Genomic DNA, 22301 nt, shown 5'->3' with positions numbered 1-22301 from the left:
GCTCAAAGTCAACAAAGCCAATTATGGAACTGGGGCTCAAAGGGATGTAGGTTGCATAAGGAGTGATGAGATGAGCACTGTTCACGTTAGTGAGAAAAGCAACCAGGTACAATTAATATTAAAAGTTATTTGGAAGCCCATATTTGTCTTATGCTGCTACAGGAACAAAAGGAATACTTACAAGAAAGGCTTGTTTGGCTTGAAGTCTTTCCACATGGACTTCATACAGCTCCAAGTCAATGGTGATTCTCCAGCGTGCTTCTGTGTAACATACCTAAACTTGATCAAAACAATATATTTCTACAATGTTATTAACTAGAGCTCTGTGCTGTTGAATCCGGCAAGGTGAAGAGGAAACAAAGATCTTACCTAGATACAAACATACTGAGAGTTTTCAAACTTCCTTTGAAATCATGTCACTGATATCGAATTTATTTTGGGTCAGAGTAGATAACCATTCAGCTGTTTCATATAACAATTCCAACATTTCACATACTTAGAATTAGACTCCCCCAGAACAAATTTTTCCAAGATCCCAGCTTTCCTGAGATCTATACACAGATAATGTAAACTCTTACAACACAAGGACAAGTACTCTTTCTTTTTGCTTCAATATACAATTGCATGAAAGCAGTAGCATTTGGCATTCAACACTCAGCCTGTAGTGAAAAAATGCCATGAAGATAACATGCAATTCTTAGAATTCTAACTTGCACTTCCAAACCCCTTGAGACTAGCCAAATAGCCACCTTCAATGGAAGTACCTTGTGCATAAAGTAGCTGAATGGCTTGTTAATCTGGCGGGGTTAATCCAGTTAGTGAGGACACGCCTTGAAGAGAACATGGCAGGAGTGGTGAAGAGTGGCCTTTTTGATATTAATCCTCATTGTACGGCTGCACGGAGCATCTGCTCTCTCATTCTGGGATCACAGAAGAAACGGAGTTTCCGGGGTAACAGCTTCACCTCCACAGGCATAGCTTCATATTCCTCGTTATCGATGCCAAAGGATCCCTCAGTGCCCTGCGCACAGATAACAGTACTGGTCAGAGCTAAACAGCAAATGTTATTTCAGCAATGCTGTAATACCAAGACTTGATTTTACTGATTGATTACAATTCAATACTTAGCTGGGTGCTAACCAAGGTGACAGCCTCCCCATGCCTTCCAGCCCCTTTGGTCTCAACTACACAGAGAAAATTACTCTTCACTGCACGGAACGTATAGGAGTCTGTGGTGTAATGTTACCTCAGTGAGTTGTTAATTGGTGATAATTAAATGCTAGGAAGATTTAATGACCCACACTGTTTATACTGAAGACTCTTTGCTGTTGGAACTATATTATATGTGCTTGGCTCTTCTTGGTCTGCCAGTGGTGACACAAGCTAATCTGCAGAAGTGCCTGTTAAATTACTCCTATTAAATCCATGTTACAAACACCTTTTGGTATTGCTTTACTATATTGATCTGAAATGTGAGATGCAAAGTATTTCACAGGTCAGGATTTACTCAGCAGAATTTTCCCGAGCTTTTACTTTAATGCTGATAAAGTCACCAATGATTAAAACTGTTCATCAAAATGGCAGGTTGACTTTATCTGCACAAGTCTGCTGTCTGCTCTGCATGCACTTCATTGACTCTAGGTAAGGCTGCCACTCTGACACTTAAACTAGCTCCAGATGGGCTGGTACGTCAAAGGAGCTCAGGAGAAATTAGCATAGGTCCTGTAAATCACAGAGCTCTAGCAGTCCACCTGGATCAACATATCCTACTTCTCTCAGAACTGGTGAGACTCGCCTGAGCTGTCTCCAGTTTCCTCATCAGCTCTAGATCAAGGATTCAAAAAACACTGCTCTGTGGCGTGCACAAATACTCTGAAGGTCTCAGCTTGTAGTATGAAGAGCTGATTTTATACCACAAGCCCTACCAATGGCTCATCTGTATTTAGCCCAGACTCCAGAGTATTCTTTCAGAAATACAAGATTGCCACAATACTAACTTGATGTAAATATTAGGGTGCTGACTAATGATTACATAATTCGTGATTTTCACTTGGCAGATAAAGATTTTTTTTCACTTTTTGGTGTGTTCTATTCTCCCTTAATATGAAATTTGTTTTCCAAAGGCCCTTGAAGGCCCTTGTAGATAGAAATGATCCATGAGATTGATCGAATGCCCTTGCAAAACCAAGAAACATCCCATTCCAAGGCTGCAACAGCACTCCCTTCTAAGAGGTAACACCAGACTAACCTAAACTACTCAGGCAGGCACAATTTCAGCTTCTTTTTCAGCCTGATCTATTCAAAGTTTAGTGACACTTCCCTGTGTTGACCAGAGTCCCATTGCCTTTCCTCTTCCTACTTTGTCTACATAAAGATGTTGACATTTATCTTCTCTATGGCATAATCCCTTCTAGCATAAAACATAGATGAGGAATTCTATCTTCAATACAATGGTGACAGTGTGTCTATTCAATGCATCTGAGTAAGAGATCCTTTACAACCTCCAGTGCTGTATACATGACAGGTCTGGGGAGCTGTCTATTTCCTGGCTGAACAAAGCTCCCCCTCTAGTTCACAAACCACTTAGGTTGTAATTTCTGTATGTGTCTCGTAGCTGGGGACTGAGATGCTGAACTGAGGATCGAAGTGTCTCATCAACAGTATACTCAACCTCCCAGATCTGAAGTAAGGATTTCTTGATGTGCAGTATCATGTGGAACTAGGAAACGAATTTACGAAGTTTTCCCATTCCCTTAACTTCTCACCTCTGGAAGTTGCAAGATGCATCTGCTGGCTTGGATGCACTGACTGCCTTCAGGACACATATGTGGATCACGCATCTTCTGACTTCTGTTTCAATCAAAAGAGAGGTAAGCTGTGGAGAAGGTTCTTTAGAAACAGCTACCTTTAGAGCTAACACATTGTTATGGGTTTGTACATCACTATGCAGTTGACAAACCTGAAGGTTATATATATGTATACAAATACCTGTGAACTTAACTGTGAGAAAATAAAATACAGATTGCCTCTTCTGCTACAGTCAGTACGCATCAGTATGCACTGACAGCCTCCAACCAAATTCTGTGCTGAGGTTCACTGAATAAATTTGAATATACTCTTATAGCACAATCTTGTGCTCCTCACTTATATGCTGAACGATGCAATGCCCACAGTGGATGACTGCCATCTCCTCAAATTCCACGCACTTACCAGAAACCTAATGAACTCTTAACAACAACAACAGATAGAATGCACCACACCCCACCCCTCTTTTTGGTCCCTGTGCAGACAGCAACACATAGATAGCTAAGGGGACAGCAGAGCTGCACTGTCTCAAGCACAGCACAATTATCACAGATAGATATTCTCAGATAAAAAACATCAGCTGTCCCCAGCAACTCTGTCCATTCTGAGGACTGTTACGAAGGCAGAAATTTAAATAACTTCATCTTGTCCAGGAAAAGAAGCCCTAAAAGCACGTCAGAAACACCCTATACACCAAATATTCTATACCTTAGAAATGCAAGTTTCTCTTAAAATCACAGAAAATCACAGAGAAAGAGCATAAAAGGCTGAAAGAGGAGAGAATAACGGAAGGACAAAGGAAGAAAACCTCAGACATCAAAGGGAAGGGCAGGGAAAGACAGGAGCAATATTAACTATGAAAAGTTTGTTTTAATCCAATATGTATATGCTAAAAGATTAATGAATGAATGTGAGGGAATTAAACATCCCGCTGGCAATATAAATGCTAAATCATTGATGGCATGCAATTATACAGTTTATACAGTGCTGTACAAATAAGCAGCAAGATTCCCTACCTAAGGTTTAACCTGCTCAAAGTTTAACATATAAGGTCCTACTTACTGTACTCAGGTGAGCAAGATTATTTGATCCACAGAGGTAAATGAGGATCTACATAAATGCAATTATGGGATCAAAGTTAGTACAACAGAGACAAGACATGTAACTAAAGAATGGTCAAAGGAGACTTGCCGCATCTGCCTTTCTAATGATCTTGTATGAAAGGATCACAGAAGGCTTGGGCTGGAAAGGACCTCAAGTATCATCAAGCTCCAAATCCCCTGCTGTATGCAGGGTTGCCAACCTCCATATCTAATACTAGATCAGGCTGACCAGGGCCCTATCCAACCTGGCCTTGAACACCTCCAGGGACAGGGCATTCACAACCTCCTTGGGCAGGCTGTGCCAGCATCTTACCACTCTCTTGGTAAAGATCAGAAAGGATCATTTGATTCAGCTCCTTATGGGAGACAAGACAGCTAAGGAAAACAGGAGTAAGAAAAGAAAGTCCAATAGCAGTATTTTCAATTCATTTAAATCTCACTCCATACACTGAACTACAAAAATACAGGCAAGGAAAACCTACTGTAGATAACAGATAGGTTTAATCTAGTTCTTGTTTCCAGAAGCAGCCAATGTAAAATTCTGTAACAAAAACAAGAGTCTTTACACTGCAGCTGGTCACTGCACTCATCCCCTGGAGTGATCCCTCTCCATGCTTTCACACAAAGAACAGAAGCTGGCTATCAAGGTGGGGAATACTCATGCTACTCTTTCCAGCTTTCTCTTTCCTTCCCTCCAGCACTTTCTGGTATGCACTATTGTGTATTTGCCTTCTCCTTCTCCATCCCATCTTAACTATCAGCTCTACTCTTGCAGCGATGCTCTTGTTCACACAAATCTGATCCACGGCTGGAAAGCACGTATATACACCTAGGATGACCGCTCCTTTCTCTGAGATGCAATAACAGCTGCTCCGCAGCGCTCTGATGCAAAAAAAACTGGATACCCATACTCATATGGCAGTTTCTCTAAAACCTTTTCAACTCCTCCAAATTCTGGTGGAGGTGCTTTAACAACAAAACAAACAAGCAAATGGCTTCTTTGTACATTTCCAAAGGCAAACTCTATCCGTACTGGGCAATAGGGAATATTTTTGAATATTGATTCAAACCAAACTACCAAGGGGCATTCTCCAGAGGAGATCTGCTCTGAGCACCTCGATTTTGCCTTGAAAAAGCAGTGCTTTATTTCTATTCAGACTCTTCTCTGTAGGAGTAACTGGGTTCTTGTATTGCTCACCACCACATACACCTCCCCCCACTTCTCTTTTGTTGTTACTTACAGACTTTAGGGCAGTGCTTAATCAAAAGAGCTCTCTCTGAGCTTTGCTTGAACAGCAGCTCCAAGTAGTTGGCAGTGTCTCTGAGGAGCTAGCTAGCAGGGCACATCACCACTCATCAGAAGTTTTTTCTGCACAGCAGTGTACATCCAGTCAGAAAAAACGTGACACACTGCTGTGTGAACCATGTCCAACTCACATGGGAGATACTGTGCACTGGGTGTACAGTCAACACCCTCCTTTATATCACCCAAAACCATCCACATTTTTTCTGGGAGCAACATGTCCAAGAAGCCATTACACTGTCTCCTTCATTTCCCCCTTAAGAGGCCACACTTCCCTTGCTGCTCCTCCTCCTCTTCTTTTGTAGTCTTCAAAGCAAACATCTCAGTCTAAAGCACACACGGTCCACGTAGCTCATACAACCTAAAAGCAGTTGCAGGTGGCATCCTGATTCCCACTGAGGCTCATGGGATGCTCAAATAAGGGGCCCACTTCTGCTATTAACATCACACACAAGACACACATGCAGGAATTCTTAGAGTGATGACAACCAAGTGAAAAATGTATTAAAAAAATGTATTCCACCTGATTTCACTAGAGGGGGCCCTATGCCTAGAAAAAAATGGTCATACAGAAGAGGAGCCTTGGATTCAGTAAGAAAACCAATTGGTAATAAAAACCACACTGAAGATGCAGTGTATTTGCTGGTGGGACAGCATGGAGGAGCTGGAAAAAGCAGTTCTGATTGATATTTGGTGAGAGCAGAGGAACAATCATGTTACATGACAACACCCCAAACCCATGAAAGAAATATATGCTCACTCCTTCTCTGTGGGATGCTTCTCCATACCTGCAGCTTCCCTGCTCTGCATACGACACATTTGCTTACAGTCCTATAAATTCACATCTTCCAAAAGCTGTTCAAGCTCAGATCTCATATGTTCGAGGAGTTACTGAGCAAAGGGAGCCCTTCACTTAAAAGCTGTGTCTTATCAGAGTTCAGAAATTTCAGGTACCACTAGTACAAGCTTATTAGCTCTGTGACTCTTAAGCCACCAAGCAGTTAGAGGTAAAAGATTCTGGAGTTAATCTTTTTGGTTGCCCATAAAACACGGGTTATGATGGTGTTTTCCAAGTAGCATCGTCCAGTACCAGTGGAGAGAAAGATGAAAGGTACAGGAAACTGAGAAGCTAGGAAGAACTCAAGGTAGACTGATCTGTCTTATTTCCAGAAAAATAAAAATCCATAAGAATTTTAAAAAATGAAGCAATCTCCATGAAGCATCACTGACCGATGACCTCTGCTGCAGAATTTTACAGCAGAAAATCAGAGAGAAACATAACGTATTCCCTAAAAAATCAGTGTTCTGAGTTGTACAGAGATTTGGGCATCCATTTGCAGTGTTCCCATACTCACCCTCTGTTCACAAACTGTCCTTTGCTGACTGTATCTGCTTCAATGCAAATATTCATGAAGTCCTCAGTGCGCTGGGCAAAAAAAAAAGAAAAAGATTCAGAAATGAAGCAGTTAAAATTTCAAAATGCCACACTCACGATACTTAAATACGTTACAAAAAATACCTAGCTCTCTGTCCCACTCAAAGAGACAAAATATGCATTTCATTCTTTTTCTCCTTTCTTGACCCAAGGGATACAGATTAAGAATTACAGAGAACAGATTTTCACTGAAAATTATTCAATAAACACCGTAAGAATTGAAATAATGACTCACATATTTGGCTCTTGTTCTGTTTTGCACACTTATTAGAGACTGTTGGGTTACATCTGTTAACAGAGATTTCTGATCTTTGGATCTTTCATGATCTCAAGCAGTGGTATAACAATGCTGCATTTGGCCACCAAACACTACAGTAACAGAACTTTAACGAATATAAATTTGAAATTAAAGTGCTCTCATTATCACTCCTTTAAATTCCTTACTTAGCTACTCTTCCACTAGCAGCACGTCCTTAAACTAAGTAGACATTAAAGCTTTTGCCGAGTAGGAACTTTGCTTAAGATGTAAATCATATTTATTTTTTTTAATTAAAGAAAACATTTCTGCTCTGGCAAAAGTCCTAGCACAGATGCAACCAAAATGTCAAAAGTAAAACCAAATACATTTAGTAGTGTAACTTGTTTTATTCCTTTGCTGTATCTGCAGAAGTAAGTTCGTCAATGCTTAAGCTGCACCTGTATAGCTTTATCAGCTTCACAGGAGAGCCTAGGCATGAGTGAGAAAGAAAGACAGGACTGGCTGGGAGTATTTAGCAGATATGCCCTGATGTCTATTTGACAGTACAGTGATTCAGCTTTGATGGCTGCAGGGACAATAGCTTCTAGAGGAGGATTCAAAGGCAGATACAGGGGGTGCCTATCAGTAGAAAAAAAGATGTAAGATCAAGATACATCCAGTTCTAGAAACAGAGAAGTATAACTGCCCTAATAGGAAGTCACCTATTTCTCTAGGATGTGCAAGAGAAATGAGAGAGAATCCCACACTGCTTCTCTGTTAAATAAAAGTATCAAAGCAAAACTTGAAGACAAAAGGGGGAAAAAAAAAAAAAGGAGGGGGAGGGATATAAAGGGTAGTCTGTGGCAATGAGATTTTTCAATTCCTGATAGGTCTTTTTCACTTTATGTCACTGACTCAGGGGACATCTATACAAGGAATATTTTGTCCAAGGAACATCAGGAAATCAGTGAAGAAAAAATACCTTGGTGGGGTCAGTCTTGTTTTTACCACTACTAGGACATGGGCAGCGCAAATCTTGAATCACTGATGGAGAAGAAACTAACATTTATGTAGTACAGGCTAAGGAAAACACAGGAAGCACAATTCTACATGGATATGCCTGATTCTACAAGGATAACCTATCAACATAACTCAGATTTTCAGCTTCTTAAAGAGCCTGAATTCTGCATAAGAAACACGTTGCAAAAAGTCCATCACCTCCTGTCAGTCTGGGATAGCGGCTGCCGTTTCCTGCAGCCAAGAGAAAGACATGTAGAGAAAGGGATTGCTGTGCTACAATTCTCCAGCAGGATTAAAGACTGGCATCTACCCAAAAAGCTTTCATAGCAATGACACTGCACCAAAACACAGACATAAGCCAAAGACGGGTAATTAAAGCACTCAATGAAGAGCATAAGCCTTATGGGCAGGACGTGACAGAAGGCTATCACAGGAACAGTTCCCTTGCTCCCTTGTTCTGCTCTTCCACAACCACCCACATTTCCTATCCTCTAACTCACTGTAGCCCCTGTCCTTTCTTTAGTGCCATTTCTTTTTAATTCTTTGCTCTACAGGACAGAAGGAGAGAAGAAGCCACATTTCTAGGAAAATATTCGTGTTCACAGCTGCACTCCAGCACTCACTGATAAAACTTCCATATCTGATTTCCCCTCTGCCATGGGTCGAGAAGGGAAGGAGTATCCATTCTGATGCCTTGTTTCCACCTGAGTAATGCTAAAATTTCTGCTGAATTAATGAAACCTTCCAGGTACACAGATTCTTCCTGATCGCACTGCATTTGTTTTATAGATGTCTTCAGAGCTTTAACACCAGTCCTTTCCTAGATTCAGTTATGGACCCCAACTTGCACAGGGTACCGTTTTATTTATGAAGACAAAAGAATGGGAGTTCAGCAATAAAAGAAAACTGTGTGGGCAGGGAGCATTTGGAATCCAGTGAAATACGATGGTCTTACTGTCAGATCAAGCTGTCTGTTCTGAGTTGCAATGGAAAGCTCAACGGTGGAGAGCTTCAGTTCTTGCCAGTCCTCCGGGGCTACCTCCTTGGGGATTTCTATGAAGCCAATACAGAAGATAACATTAAGGGAAATTTACTTAAAAAGATCATCATTTCACTGCTGAGAAGTACAAAACATCAATGCCAGCCACAAAAATCACTTTGACCCACTATGACCACTAGCTTTCTTTCTTTCAAACATCAAAAGTTTGGAAGTACTGAAGGAAAAAAAATACCCAAACCACTGGTGTTCACACAGTGGCAGAAAAGACTATCAAGCATATTATCTGGCAGCCCTGTGAGTTGTTATGCCCAGGGATTAACCAATCTCCTAGACCAGTATTACAGGAACATTTAGTGCAGCTACCAAAAAAAAACAAAAAACCAACAGGATAGCCAATGTTCAGGATGCTGTGGTACCATGCACCTCAGGAAAAAACTCCAGGGTTTAGTTCTCCCATACGGGTCACTTAGTCCATGCCTCTATCTGAATTCCCTCTTCTAGCCTCTAAGAGGAATGGAAGCACCAGTTGAGGCTGCATCATTACATATTGCACAACATGCACACTCCTCTTCTTCTGCACTCTGCCACACAAACTGCCTAGCTAACCTCTCCAGGGTGGCCCACTGAACACAGAGAAGAGAGGTTTCCAAGTGAGGTATACTGAGAGAAACTTAAGACTTCTGCACAGCTCAAGTTTTACTGCCTCCTGTTTTACGTAATGTTTGCTGTTCTGCTTCAGAAATCTTTCCTTCCACAAAGAAAAACAAAAGATGCTCCTTTCTCCCCACAAAGAAGGAGAGAGAGATACTTCAGTGGCAAGCAACTGTGAGCCCAGTGAACACAGTGAATTCTTTACAAATGCATTTCTACTTAAAAGGCCACAAGTACTTAACTACTCTGTTCTATTTCTGAAAAACATCACTTAAATATCTTGACAAAGTCAATGTCGAAATTGCAATAATTTTTTGGAAAGTCAGGGAAAGGCAGAGAAAGGGACAGACATAAGAGAGAAGAAAAAACTAAGGAGAAAAAAAAGACAAAACAAAACAATCCACAGCTCTGAACTATTAGATAAGTAAAGGCTGCCTGTGACTTTATACCATAACGCACACACCTCACCTTTTCGTGGAGGTGACCAGTACAAGCGAAGTCGTCTGTAAAGCCTCACGTACAAAGGAGGCCTGGATTGCTTCTCCTCTGGCTCTTCCGGAGGTCTCTCAGTTGGACCCAGATACATGAGAGCAGCTTGGTGTTTCTGAGGCCACTCCTTGGATTTACACGGAAAAAAACAAAACAAAACAAAAGACAGAGGACCTTTTGTTGAGAACCTTCCTGTTTATTCTGCTGATTCCTACAGCCTATTCACTCTGTGATCACAAGCACTACTTCAGAGCTGCCACTACCTTAGTCTACTTCTTGGCCTCTAGCTTCATATAAGATTACATCTCTGCAGCTTGAGAAAGGGTACCCACAGTTCCCAAGTCTACTAATCTACTCTTTCCCTACACAGCAGTGAGGTACTTTCCATCTATAAAGAGAGCAACTGCTTTCTGCATGGCACAAAGGCAACCTCAAGAAGCAGCTCAACTTCACAGTGTTGCCCAGCGCCAAAAGGCAAAGACTACAGTGCTGTGTGGAGCCAAGGGGCACCCAAATCTGGCAGGCTTTTGTTCCTCAGCACCTCAAAAAAATCAAGATCTGATTATATAGTCAGGTGCTTGCAGAGTACACAGCAGGTCAGGATAAGTCAGCTGAGCTTTATAGAGCACCTGAGGAAATAAAATAACACATTATTCTCAGTGAAATTTCAGATTCTACTGCCAGAAATTGATGAGCTATAGTAGAACCTTAGCTCCTGAAAGCCCATGGACACTGACACTGGAGACAAAGTTTATTTTCTCTCATTTTGTTTTAAAACTAATTTCTGAAACACTTAAAACAGAGGACTTACGGATGAAATAATACGATTTCTTTTTTAAATGTATTTCCATTTCCAAGGACAGCTGCAGCAAAATCAACAAGATACAGTGCACAGCAGCAAGGACAAGCTTGAAAAAGATTAAACTCAGCAGACTGGGACCATTTCTTATAGAAATTAACAAAATGGTTAAGAGGCACATAAAGCAATGGATAATACAACTGGGGGAGATCAGGTAGAAACTTTTTTCTCTTAATAGCTGAAAAAGCGAGCATTTCTCTTTAACCTTCAGCAGGTTAAACAGATCTTTTAAATGCAGAATGAATAACTCACCAGTGAGACTCACTATCATTGCCACTCACTGAGGCCTCAATAAAAGTGAGAAAGGGGCTGGAGAGAGGTGAAGAACAAATTTCCCCTTAGAATATCAGCACACAGAATCATCATCTCAAATCTCTTGTGGATGGGGAGCAGGGGGAAATCTTTCATGAATACATTACAGTCTAACTCCTTAGCTGCATGATCTCATCTACCATAGCAGCTTCTGGGTATCCCCACAGCCTTTTCATGAGGCTCCTTGTATGTTCAGAGAGTTGTGAAAGGCATGTGAGAGAAAGTTCCTTGCCCCTCAAGCAGATCAAATTTTCATCTTTCTAGGGTCAATTTTAAGCAAGATAAAGGTGAGAGCTCTGAATCTTCATGTTCGTTTTGCTACACATGGAAAACTGATTATAAATGTATAATTATACAATTATATATATGTTATATACAATTATATATATATAATGTATAACGCTAATTATAAATGCAACTTCTGCCAGATGAATAAATCATAATGAAATGTTATCATTTGAAATACTGTCTAGAAAAGGTGACAGAACATGTCAAATGCTATGTTCAGCACCACTACTACTCTCCTGCTCTGAAGGTGGTTACTGGCTCCCTCTGGTGACCTTGCAGCAACAGATTCTTAGAAAAGATTTTTCGTAAGGCAGAGGTATTCTGCCTCCCCTTCATCTCTTTGTAAGTTAGAAATTTTTAACAACTGCTAGGTTTTTCAATGAGTGGAGTTTCACTCCCATTTTATATTGCTACCAGAATTTCAGAAAAGAATGCAGATAACGTGTACAAAGCAGTCAGCCTTTTCATTTCCAAGCTACACAATCATCAAACACACTCCCCCACAATTCCTCAGTTATTTTTTTTTACCTTTAACATACTGAAAAAGTGAGCTGCTTTGGTTTTCAGAGGCCCTAGGTACCAGTACCTGAAAAAAGAACAGAAAGAACTCTTAATATATCCAGATGATATTGGAAGGAGAAATCTTGTATGAAGTTAGGGAACATAGATTTATTTGCCACGTGAGTGCTCTCCTAGAGTCTTTAGCTTTGTGATACCACAAGTTTCTACACACCAGCAGCTTAGCAGTGACTTTCCGTTCTTGAGTTACAGATCACCAACACGCAGCATACAATCTTCCCTACAGGGAGCCTGACATCTGAGTAGCAGAATTTTACCTAGTTAGGCAACACAATTGGGACTAACTTTAAGGTTTGCCGTTTATCAGTTGGTGAGATGCATCTCTACAATATGCAATGAAGAATTAAGTTGGAGGAAAGAAGCAAACAAAAAAAATCAGCAGCAAGAGATCAGAACAGGAAAAACATTCATTTGCTCCAAAGTATTCTCAGACCTAAATCGTTGTTTTACAAAATAAAAATCCTGTTGGTCACAAAATACAGTACAGAATCTAAAGACATGACTATATTTAAGTAGGTTTGGTACAAATTTTGATCACCGTCTTCCACAAAAGGTCAACAACATACATTAAGCACCATCAGCTCAACAACACTGAAGTTGTAAGGGTATCATTAACTACTAGGGCGTGCAGCAGTCACACCACTTCCATTAAGCCATGAAATTGTCTGTAAAACAACAAATCCTCAAAAACGCAAAACTCAGCACTATGCATCCACCAGGACAGTGCTTAGCTTAAGGATAACCAGGCACATTTTTAGAACTGTGGCTTACAGCTCAGCTCTCTTTGTAGAAGTTACCTTATTTTCAGCTTTACTGGAACACTAAAAGTTCACTTGGCCCAGTATTCCACCTTTGTCAGGGATCAAATGTGTACATCTAGAGAGAAGTATAAAAAGAGGACAAGGACACAGGGTCCTTAACCCAAGCTTGCTGAGCCTCCATTCAACTGTGGCTAAAGCGCTTCCTAAGCTGGGCATGTTTTCTGGGCATTCAAAAACATTCATGGGAAAATGAGGTTTGTAGTCGTTCACACTGCCCCAAGTACAAAAGGTGCTGCCAAGTCTCTCGCATGGTGTTCATGACTCCTATGAAAGGCAGCTGCTGCAGGAAAAGATGCAAAGGCTGACACTAGGTATAAAATAGGGCATAGGTGGGAAGCCTAATAAGAACACAGAGAGGAGAGAAGTGCACTTCCTTAATTGTAGGGCTGCAATTAGCAGGAGAGCCCGCAATATAGCCAAGTCAGCACCCACACAAGCAACCAGGCATACCCCATGCTTCTCAAGGACAAGCACCCAGGCCATTTACTGCATCTCTTCTATCCCACATCACCTCTCAAACCTACTTAATTACCTGCCAGTTGCCAGAGGTCGGCTATCTCCTCCTTCCCTGCAGATAGCTCATTCACAAAACATATCATATTTACTTAATGGTCAGCAGCACCCCGCCCTGCAATTCTTCTATGGCAGTCTGAGGAGTGAGCTGATTTGGCCCTGCTGCTCCTTCACCAGATAATGCCAGCAATTTGATACACACAGACAGTGGCATGTTAAATATCCACTTGGATAAAACCCAACAATTATTAGTTTAGCATTCAGAAAACCGTCATCAGACAGTATGGTCCATGTCATTTCTGGCAGGAGCTGAAGGGCAATTCTACTGCATCTGATGTCCCTTGTTGGAATTCAGTTACAGAATCTCCATCTTTTCACTGGCAATTGAAAAACAACGGTTCATCACTTTACTTAGACTTTACTCAAGGGAGAGTTTTTTCCACTGATGCTATCTGAGCAAAGGTCCAGAAATGGGCACCAAAAGGCAAGAGGAAAGCAATTACCTTAAGAATCGGTCAGCACTAAATACATGTTTATTTCAAAAGACAAAAACCCTGAAATGTTTTACACTCGTGTGTAATGCTTAATCTAAAGAGTTGGTGCTTCTGCCTGTCAAATGTCTACATTCAAAAAAGGCTTCTTTGCAACAGAGGGTTATTTTTCAGACAAGATGCTTCAAAAATGATGTTTTCTTACTTGCTAGCTTTAACTCCCGCATCTCTGTAAGATCCCCATCTTAAACCGCTCAGTGCAAACACAGGCTGTTCCTTTTCTCCCTGTAAAGAAAATTAAGAAGTACAAAACTGCATTCTCTTATCTTTTTTCAACTTTGTTTTTTGAAAGCAGAGAAATTTCATTTCTACATAAAACCTGAATTCTGATTAATCCCAGAAGAGAAATTTCACAGAAAAGGCATGATAAATAGCTAACAGCCATAAAGGTTAACCTGAATTTAAGTGTTACACATCCCATTTACTTCCAGCGAGAAATATAAAACATGAATTTTTTAAAGGGTTGGCTGAGTTTGACTGCACACCCAGCAATAGCCATTTCATTCTGTGGATAGTGTCAGCCAAGAGCAAAGTGTTCTTACACAGCAACACTAAGTTCTTGCTGCAGAAATGTCTGTTCTACAACATAACTGAAAAATGATACTAAAAAAACCATACTGAGCACAGTCAAACGTTTTCCCATTTCACACCTTTCTGTTTGAAAAAGAAAGTTATTAATTCTGCAATACACATGAATTTATTAAATCAGCTTAGACAGCTACTGTTATCTCTCACTACTTCTAGAGAAATATTAGTTAAGTTTTGCATTCATCTAAATACTCTTAACTCTCCCCAGAATATATTCAGCCATTCAGCCAAGTATTTTCTCCATTTTAAATTAGGCTATGTTGTAGCATACAGTGGAGAAATGACTGCCAACAGGACTGCTGATAGGATAAGCCAAAATTCATAGCAGCACGACACAGATGAAAAGTAGTCTATTTAAACAGAACGATGCAAGAAGAGGAAAGTTCTAGGAATGTTGGGTGCCAAACAAGCAGATGTTTTTACCTTGATCTGCAACACATCAAGTGGAACTGTCTCTCCCTTCAAAATGGCCAAGGTAGCGTTAGTAATATGTCTGCAAAACAAACAGGAAAGAAGGAAAACAAACAGGAAGGCAGAAGGAATATGCTTTAAAATGATACTTTTTTTTTTTTTTTTTTTTTTTTCTCCTCAGCAGACTCTACTACCATCCTTGCGGGGCTTTTTCTTGTAGAAAAGACTATGCAGCCCCAAGAAAAGAATTCTGACAAAGTGCTGCTCCTTCTTGAAATCAGAAAGCAAACCAGGTGGGTGCAAGCTGTGACAAAGCCTAACGAAGCCCAAAGGCACCCTAACAAACAGCAAAGACCAGAAAAGCAAAAGGAAGTCCCCAGCCTAAACTCTGCAAGACATTACTCCTCCTTCAGCTAATCTACCAGATTACCAACTCTGTGTAACCTCAGTGCAGCAACTCTGTTAGCTGCTGTTTTGGATAAGTATTAAGGATCCTAAAATAGTTTTATTGGTGGCAAGGTTAACAACCTAGGAGGGAAGGGTCAGCATGAGACCCACACGCCTGGGACTGCATTACCTTGGTACACTAACATGTTTTGAATTTCTTTAACGATTTAAAGCTATTAGCACTATTAGCAGTGGTCATTTTGTTCTGGCCTCCATTAAGTCAGGGACATTAACTAAGATACTGCCTTATTTCTTGTCACAAAAGGTAGCACTAGTGACTTTGTAACCAAAGTGCTCTAGCTCTCAAAAGAAATCTCTATACTCGGGCTTTGAAGCATGTATTTCATTGAAACCTTTTTTTTTTTTTTTTTTTTTCTCTAATTAAACAAAGTTGGGTAAAATTTAAATTCTACACTGCTTAATTCCACTGTTTCAGCTGGAAAACAACCAAGCCAAACAGTTTTCAGATCCAACCCAATATCACGTGGGTGAATCAACAAGTGAAACTGCCTTTGGCTTCATCAGGCTTAGGATACTGAGACAGAGAAGGAAGCTGTTTCTTTCTCAGTCTTTCTTTTCTCCTAGCTTCTGCCTTTCTGTAATATCTCTGCAATTCCTACACTCCAAAGAATAGCTCTAATAGTGACAAAAGAACCAAAGTATTTCTTTTTAAAATATCATTTCCACACTCCTTAAGTCGGGTTCAGCTTTCAGCAACCTATTGATCAAATTCCTTTCAGCTTCACCAGTATGCTGCAGTATCACCTGCACAGTTCAGTATCTGAGGACAAAAAGATCACTCATTTCAAACAGCTTCTTTAGAACTCAAATATAAATTATTATTTTAATTTTTGCTGCTGATTGCAGCCTTGTCCATCCTGCTGAGCTTCAAAGCACTCTGGTGGCATTAATGAAAGATGTTATGCCAGTTGGCTCGTGGATTTTATGTGTGAGGGATATCAGCAAGGGTCCCGTGAATAAGAATGCTAATTAGTCACTGGGAGAACCAGAGCGAACAGATTTCAGTAGCAAGGAGAAATATATTTGTTAGCACGAAAGGAAAGGGAGGAAATATTGAAAGGGAATGAAGTGTGAGGAAAAGAAAGATTAATTGACTAGACTTTGGTTTAGAAGTGGACAAAACAATCTTATATCGAACCGAATCATCAGGCTCTGTCCAGAGACTGCCAACTTTCATGTAACACAGAAGAAAAAGGAAGTGCCAAACTACCAAGAAGCATTGCTCCTTGAAAACAAACAAAAGCTACCTTTCAGAAACACGTAATACTTACTGTACTTGGTTCACACTCTCAGGGTAGAGAGTGTGGCTCAAAGTGCAGGTCTTTCCAAGAGGTATAAATCCTATAGGAATCTTACTGAAGGCAGCCTGGACACAGAAGGGGAGTAAAATAACATTTGCATCAGCTGAATGAAGCTTTCTGTGTGGAGGTCACAGCTGTGTCTGATATCACCCCTCTGGCACTAAGCAGTCAGGCACTTCCTTAAATGAGGCAGTAATACATAATGACTCAGAACACGGCATCCAAATCTCTGAACCCACCATTGCCAACTGGGTGCAAAGGAGCTCTCTGTAATCATTATGAGAATTGTTACATGCAGGTTGGCACACACATCCTATCTAATGCATGGATTCTGTCAGCTATCTGCCATCCTTCTTAATACTGATGGAGGCAGGGCAAGCTCTGAATCTCATTTACCACTGCAGAAATGCCACTCTGGTAGAGTAACCTTGTATGGCAAAGAGATTTTCTCAGTTAAGAAAAAGAAATTAATTGATTCTTCTGGCATCCAAATCACAAAGCAGCAGAAGGTCTAATTTTTGAAACTCACTGACCATGTTATTTTTCAGTTCAGCAAAAGGGCATGTTGGAGGAGCAAGTTATTACACCGTACCTGAAAATAAACTGTGCTTCTTGGATTGTGTCAGCAAATCAGTGTAAACTACTGCATATCACAACGTACCATCTCCCTCCTGGGCGCTGCTACCAGCAATGCCACAGCAGTGCAAATCCACGCTGGCTAACCAACATCATTCTCACTTCATGCTTACGTGCTCTCCCTTGTTATCTCTGTCTCACCTGCATGTCTTAACACACCTCAAACATCCTCTGCTCATCTTCAGCTTTGCTTTACAGCTTGCAGAAGGCAGGCTGCTCATAGCAAATGCAGTCATACTCTGTTCCCTTGGCTAGTAGAACCCACGTTTCTGGAACACCTTGCAGAGGCTCTACATATCCAGACAACAGTGGCATGACATCCCCGTGAAAGGGAAGCAGAGCACAAACTGAGGGGACTGAGCTGCAGCTCTCTACTCCTAAGACAGAGTGATATGAAGGGCAAGGAGAATTTCCAGGCCAAAAACATGAAGTGACACAGTGGCAATACCACAAGGCAGTATTTCACCCAAAATAGTGCTGGTTGCAGAATTTTCTATGTTACTGCAGATCAACATGAGCTACGTCAAGATAAGACAAAAATACAAAATAAATAACTAGCCAGTAAATCCTCCAAAATTTTTCTTCCAGAATCCTTAGATTACAGAGATCTCAGGGGTCAGTTATAACAACACTAAATTTAAGAACACCTTAATACAGCTAGCACCTCATAAAAAACACTGGCAGAGCTGCAGAGTTCCTCTTGTCACACTCAGACAAGGCAACTGCCTAAACAGATACAATTCTAGCTGCCAAGGATACCATCAAAATCTTCTCTGGATCATTTACTTGAGCTTTTGCCAGCTCCTGCCAGAAGATTTTGGGAACAATGATCCCCTCCTTTCTTCAATAACACCGTCCTCCCTCTCTGAAAAGAAAAATCTCTCACATTTCCGTTTCCATTCGGAGGGTTCCACCTTGGGAGGTTACAATTAGTTCTCTGTAGCTATCTACACAGGGAGTTTCACTGCGTGAAAAAAAAGCAAACCAATCATAAAGCAACATTTGGGCAAACTCAAATTGAGTTTCAAGTCTGTACAAATACAAGAAAAGCTTGTATTTTTTTCCCAATACTTGTGCCAAACAAAGCATACACAGCTGTATATAGGTCTCTGAAAGATGTGCATTTGGCTTCTCAACAAATCCTGCTGGAAACTCCCCAGAGACATGGCTTGAGAGCCATTATATTCCCCGAGAAAGGAAATGAAGAACAACGGGAAGTATTGCAGGATGCTAGTATGGCTGACTCACTACACAGCAAAGTGGCTTGGTATCAGCAAGCAACAACATCTGCAGAAGCCAGATTGGACCAAGAGATCACAGTGGATTCACAAGACACCTTTTCTAGGAAATAAACTTCCTCACCTCATCTGCTCTGCGAAGAAGTCCAGTTACGACCTGGAAGACAGGAGAAAGGCTCACCTCTGAGAATTCTGTTTGCAGTGACAGTGGAAAGCTATGAAAAATTATACATATTTATCTTTTGTAAAGATTTAAGAAGCAGCTACTCTTTTTTACTATTGCTTGCATGGGAAAGGAAACACATCCAGCATGCAAACATGGTAGAAACAGCAGAGTTGAGTGCACATGAGTACGTGTTGACATCACAACTGATGCCAGCATAAATGTTTAAACACAGAACAGACCAAGACAGCCCTGCATAAAATGCAAGGACAGCACGACTAAGTGTGCAATTAACAATAACTGATTTTAAGGTAGGAGAAACTTCTAGATGGATTCCAACCATTTTATTTTAAAATCACTGAATTGCCTGATGAAGTCAGTAGTTAGCATTCCAGGAAATGCTTTAGTAAAAAACAACCTGCCTTGAAAGAGAGTATTCCCCAGTTCCGTTGGCAGTATGCTCTTGCCATTAATCGTCTTGACAACAGACATTTATTAAATGCATACCATGCTTACAATTGCTCCCATACAAATTTTAAATTATTTGATTCCCATTTAGGAAAACATACGTTCATCCTCAGAAATATAGACAGGCTAGGAATGAGCTTTGAAAATTAAACCATTACAGTTACATTACAAAGAAAGAAAAAGGTGGAAACAATTCTCCCCAAATGATTTTCTCATTGTGGAGTAAAATTCTGGAAAACAGTTATGCTGAACACTCTTGTTCCCATCATCACTTTTAGACAAATAAAAAATAGTGGAGTTTTCTTACCTTGTAAGATTGTAACAGTGACTTGATACACAGATGTGGAAATGGACAAATCTCCAGTAATGACTACTGTGATATTGTCACCACATTACATAGACTCAGTCTTCTCACCCTCAGCCTTGCTACAATTCTCAGCAAACCAGGACGAAGCTGCATCCATACCTCTTGTACTGTGCCATCTCCTCCTGCAATAATGATCAGATCTGTGTTTTCCATCAGTTCCATCAGTTTTTTTGCTTGTCCTTCGTAATCAGTCTGAAGAAACAGAAATTCAAACATGAGAAATCAGGTGATTATTTCTAGGGTGTATATATATGTATTTGTCATATACAGAAGAGAATAAGAGTAAACCACCAATTTGTTTAATAGTTATTTTCACATAAGTACGCAGTACTGCATGCTTCTTATATAACATTCTCTTAAACTTCTTCAACTTAAGATACCAGTCCTCTGCCTAATACAGTGTAAAAAAATAAACACACATACACACAGCCTAATGAGGCTCTCATTTAGTAGATTTAGAATATCCAGAAATAATCAAATTTGCGAACAGTTTTACATTTAAATAAACCCACAAACAAACCACTCTTGCAGAAAAAAGCCTCTTTAGAGGCCAAAGTGATTGAGTGCATCTCCTGAAGCACAGAATCAGCTATATCAAGGGCTGCTGCCCAACAGCAGGCTAGGAAAGCTGCTAAAAACCAGTTTAGCATTAAGGAGTATGCTGGCTTTCTAAACTAGCAAACTGTTTTCTGCAAAATGAATGCTTTTTTCAAGGACACACCAGTCCCAGTAGTAGCCTAGCTCTGTTTTGATCACATTCCAGATCTGAAGTTAAAAAGCATTAAGTTTTAATTTTTGCAGAACATTTTTTTCTCTTAAGCTGGGACTACGTGTTTTCAATGATCAAAAAGAGGCATTAATAAAAACAGCATCTTAACACTAAACAGAAGCTTAAGAAAAATATTCCAAGACAGAAATATATATATTGCAGGACATAGCGAGTACTAAACAATCCACAAATCACAGCCTCAAAAACCTGCAAAGAGATGGGGATCCTTTCACATTTACTTTTTCTCTTTCCAAAGAAATCCTCTCAGCTAAGTCAAGCCATTTACAGCTCAGTGTTCTGCTTCCATGAATTATCTGGGGATACACTGAGAAATTTTTAGGGTGAAAACACAAAGTTATTTTTAATTAACTTGAAGAATTCCACTGCACATCAAAGCTCCTCGCTTTTGAATTCTGCAAGTTGAAGCAGAACTGACAATTTCAGCAGCAACAGGCATGCACCACTAACCAGCAGTCAAATATTGAGAGATTTTTCTCTCAAAGATGAATTATAGAAGGGCTGCTTTAGACAGTCAGGCATGTACATGTACTGCTTTAGCTGAAAATTTACAACTCAATACACAGTTTGTAAATTAACTGTGAATTAAAAGGATTAAATACCTTTTTAAAATCTCAGTAGTTATTTCCTCCCAGCAGATGCCTGCAAGACAACTAGGAATTTCAAATACATCCAAAATTGGACTTCAATTTCTCAAAAGAAAGCAAAGCAGACACTATATTTCTATTTGCAGAACCTATCAGTTCTTACCGTAACTATATTTACATCCAAGCCAGACAGGTGCAAAATCGGAGCAGCATTTTTCTCAAAAAGGTTCCTGGCTTTGCTAAAAGAAAACAACCAAGGAAAAACAGACATCAGTCGGGTGGCAAAAGAAAAAACAAAAGAAAAGTAATTACTGAATAACAACAAGAAAAGTAGTTAAAAACAGAGCACACAGTTTATGTTATCAGGCACCCAACCTGCTAGCCAAAGACAAAATGTCATTTGTTTTTGAAACTCCTATCTGAGATGTCAGCTTTTTGTTGCAGTTTTAATACATGCAGGAGGTTGTCTGGCTTTCCCCAGATTAGTTTTAAAAGTCAAAACAAGATCTCCAGAGAGAAAGTTACCAAAAAAATAATAATAATGACATGCAGAGCAGCAGGCTTTAAAAGCACAAAAAAAAATCCTATTAAGTTTTTACAAAGATTTTTTTTTTTTAAATAATATTTACTTTTATATATTATTAAATAAATATAGAAGCAAAATTTTATCTTCTTCTGATACAGGATTTGTGCACGTTAATGCTTTTAACTCCATAGTAAAAGAATTATTTGTTAACTATAAATTACTTAGAAGTAGAAATATGAGAGATTTAAATTTAAACTTGGAGGCTTTAATTTATTAACACTAGGCATTTTTTGTCATAGGTGTTTTGTGTAAAGGCACACAAGTCCAAGCACTTCCACATCAGATATATCATTCCTATGGTATCTGTACTGAACCCCCCAGAGATGCAGCTGAGAAGAAGTTGAGCTGATGAGCAGAAGCAGACACACATCATATCCCAGATAACTGTTTGGGTTTTTTTTACTAATGAATATGCAAAAGCTGCAGCTGAGCTCTTCCAGGAGTCTTGCTCTGAACCTATATTTAGCCTCCCAGTTTGTGGGCACATCCCTTTCAAGGATGTGTTCCTACAGAAGTCAGATCACTGAGGATAACCTCAACTCTAAAAGAAATCAAGCTCAACTTCCTATGGTTTTTGCATACAAAGAGATATAGAGGAATGACAAAGACTCAAATGCAGGATAAAGTATCTGGAAATTGTTCTTTCAACTTGAGCACCTAATTCTATTTGCCATCCCAACATCTTCAGTGAGAAATACTTTGGCGTAGTTACACAGCAGCAGCTTGGCATCAGA

The 22301-nt window shown here is 40.0% G+C and overlaps 1 protein-coding gene across 1 annotated transcript in view; it reads right to left on the bottom strand.

The window, feature by feature from the left end:
* Positions 1 to 400: 400 nt before the first annotated feature.
* AGK (acylglycerol kinase) overlaps positions 401 to 22301 on the bottom strand; it is a 31230-nt gene continuing 9329 nt past the window's right edge. Inside the window, exons 4-15 of the mRNA XM_019615509.2 lie at positions 21145 to 21220; positions 19707 to 19799; positions 18734 to 18766; positions 16706 to 16800; positions 14979 to 15048; positions 14113 to 14192; positions 12032 to 12089; positions 10024 to 10171; positions 8860 to 8957; positions 6567 to 6637; positions 2766 to 2850; positions 401 to 1021 (exon numbers count right to left, since the gene is read on the bottom strand). Of these exons, the coding sequence (XP_019471054.2) occupies positions 884 to 1021; positions 2766 to 2850; positions 6567 to 6637; positions 8860 to 8957; positions 10024 to 10171; positions 12032 to 12089; positions 14113 to 14192; positions 14979 to 15048; positions 16706 to 16800; positions 18734 to 18766; positions 19707 to 19799; positions 21145 to 21220 (1045 nt within the window). The 3' untranslated portion in view covers positions 401 to 883. The remainder of the gene's footprint in view (positions 1022 to 2765; positions 2851 to 6566; positions 6638 to 8859; positions 8958 to 10023; positions 10172 to 12031; positions 12090 to 14112; positions 14193 to 14978; positions 15049 to 16705; positions 16801 to 18733; positions 18767 to 19706; positions 19800 to 21144; positions 21221 to 22301) is intronic.

This window comes from Meleagris gallopavo, chromosome 1 (genome assembly GCF_905368555.1).
Source record: "Meleagris gallopavo chromosome 1, MGAL_WU_HG_1.1, whole genome shotgun sequence".
NCBI classification, from domain to species: domain Eukaryota; kingdom Metazoa; phylum Chordata; class Aves; order Galliformes; family Phasianidae; genus Meleagris; species Meleagris gallopavo.
Note: the sequence above shows the minus strand (reverse complement) of the source record. Positions and strands in the feature narration are given on the sequence as shown.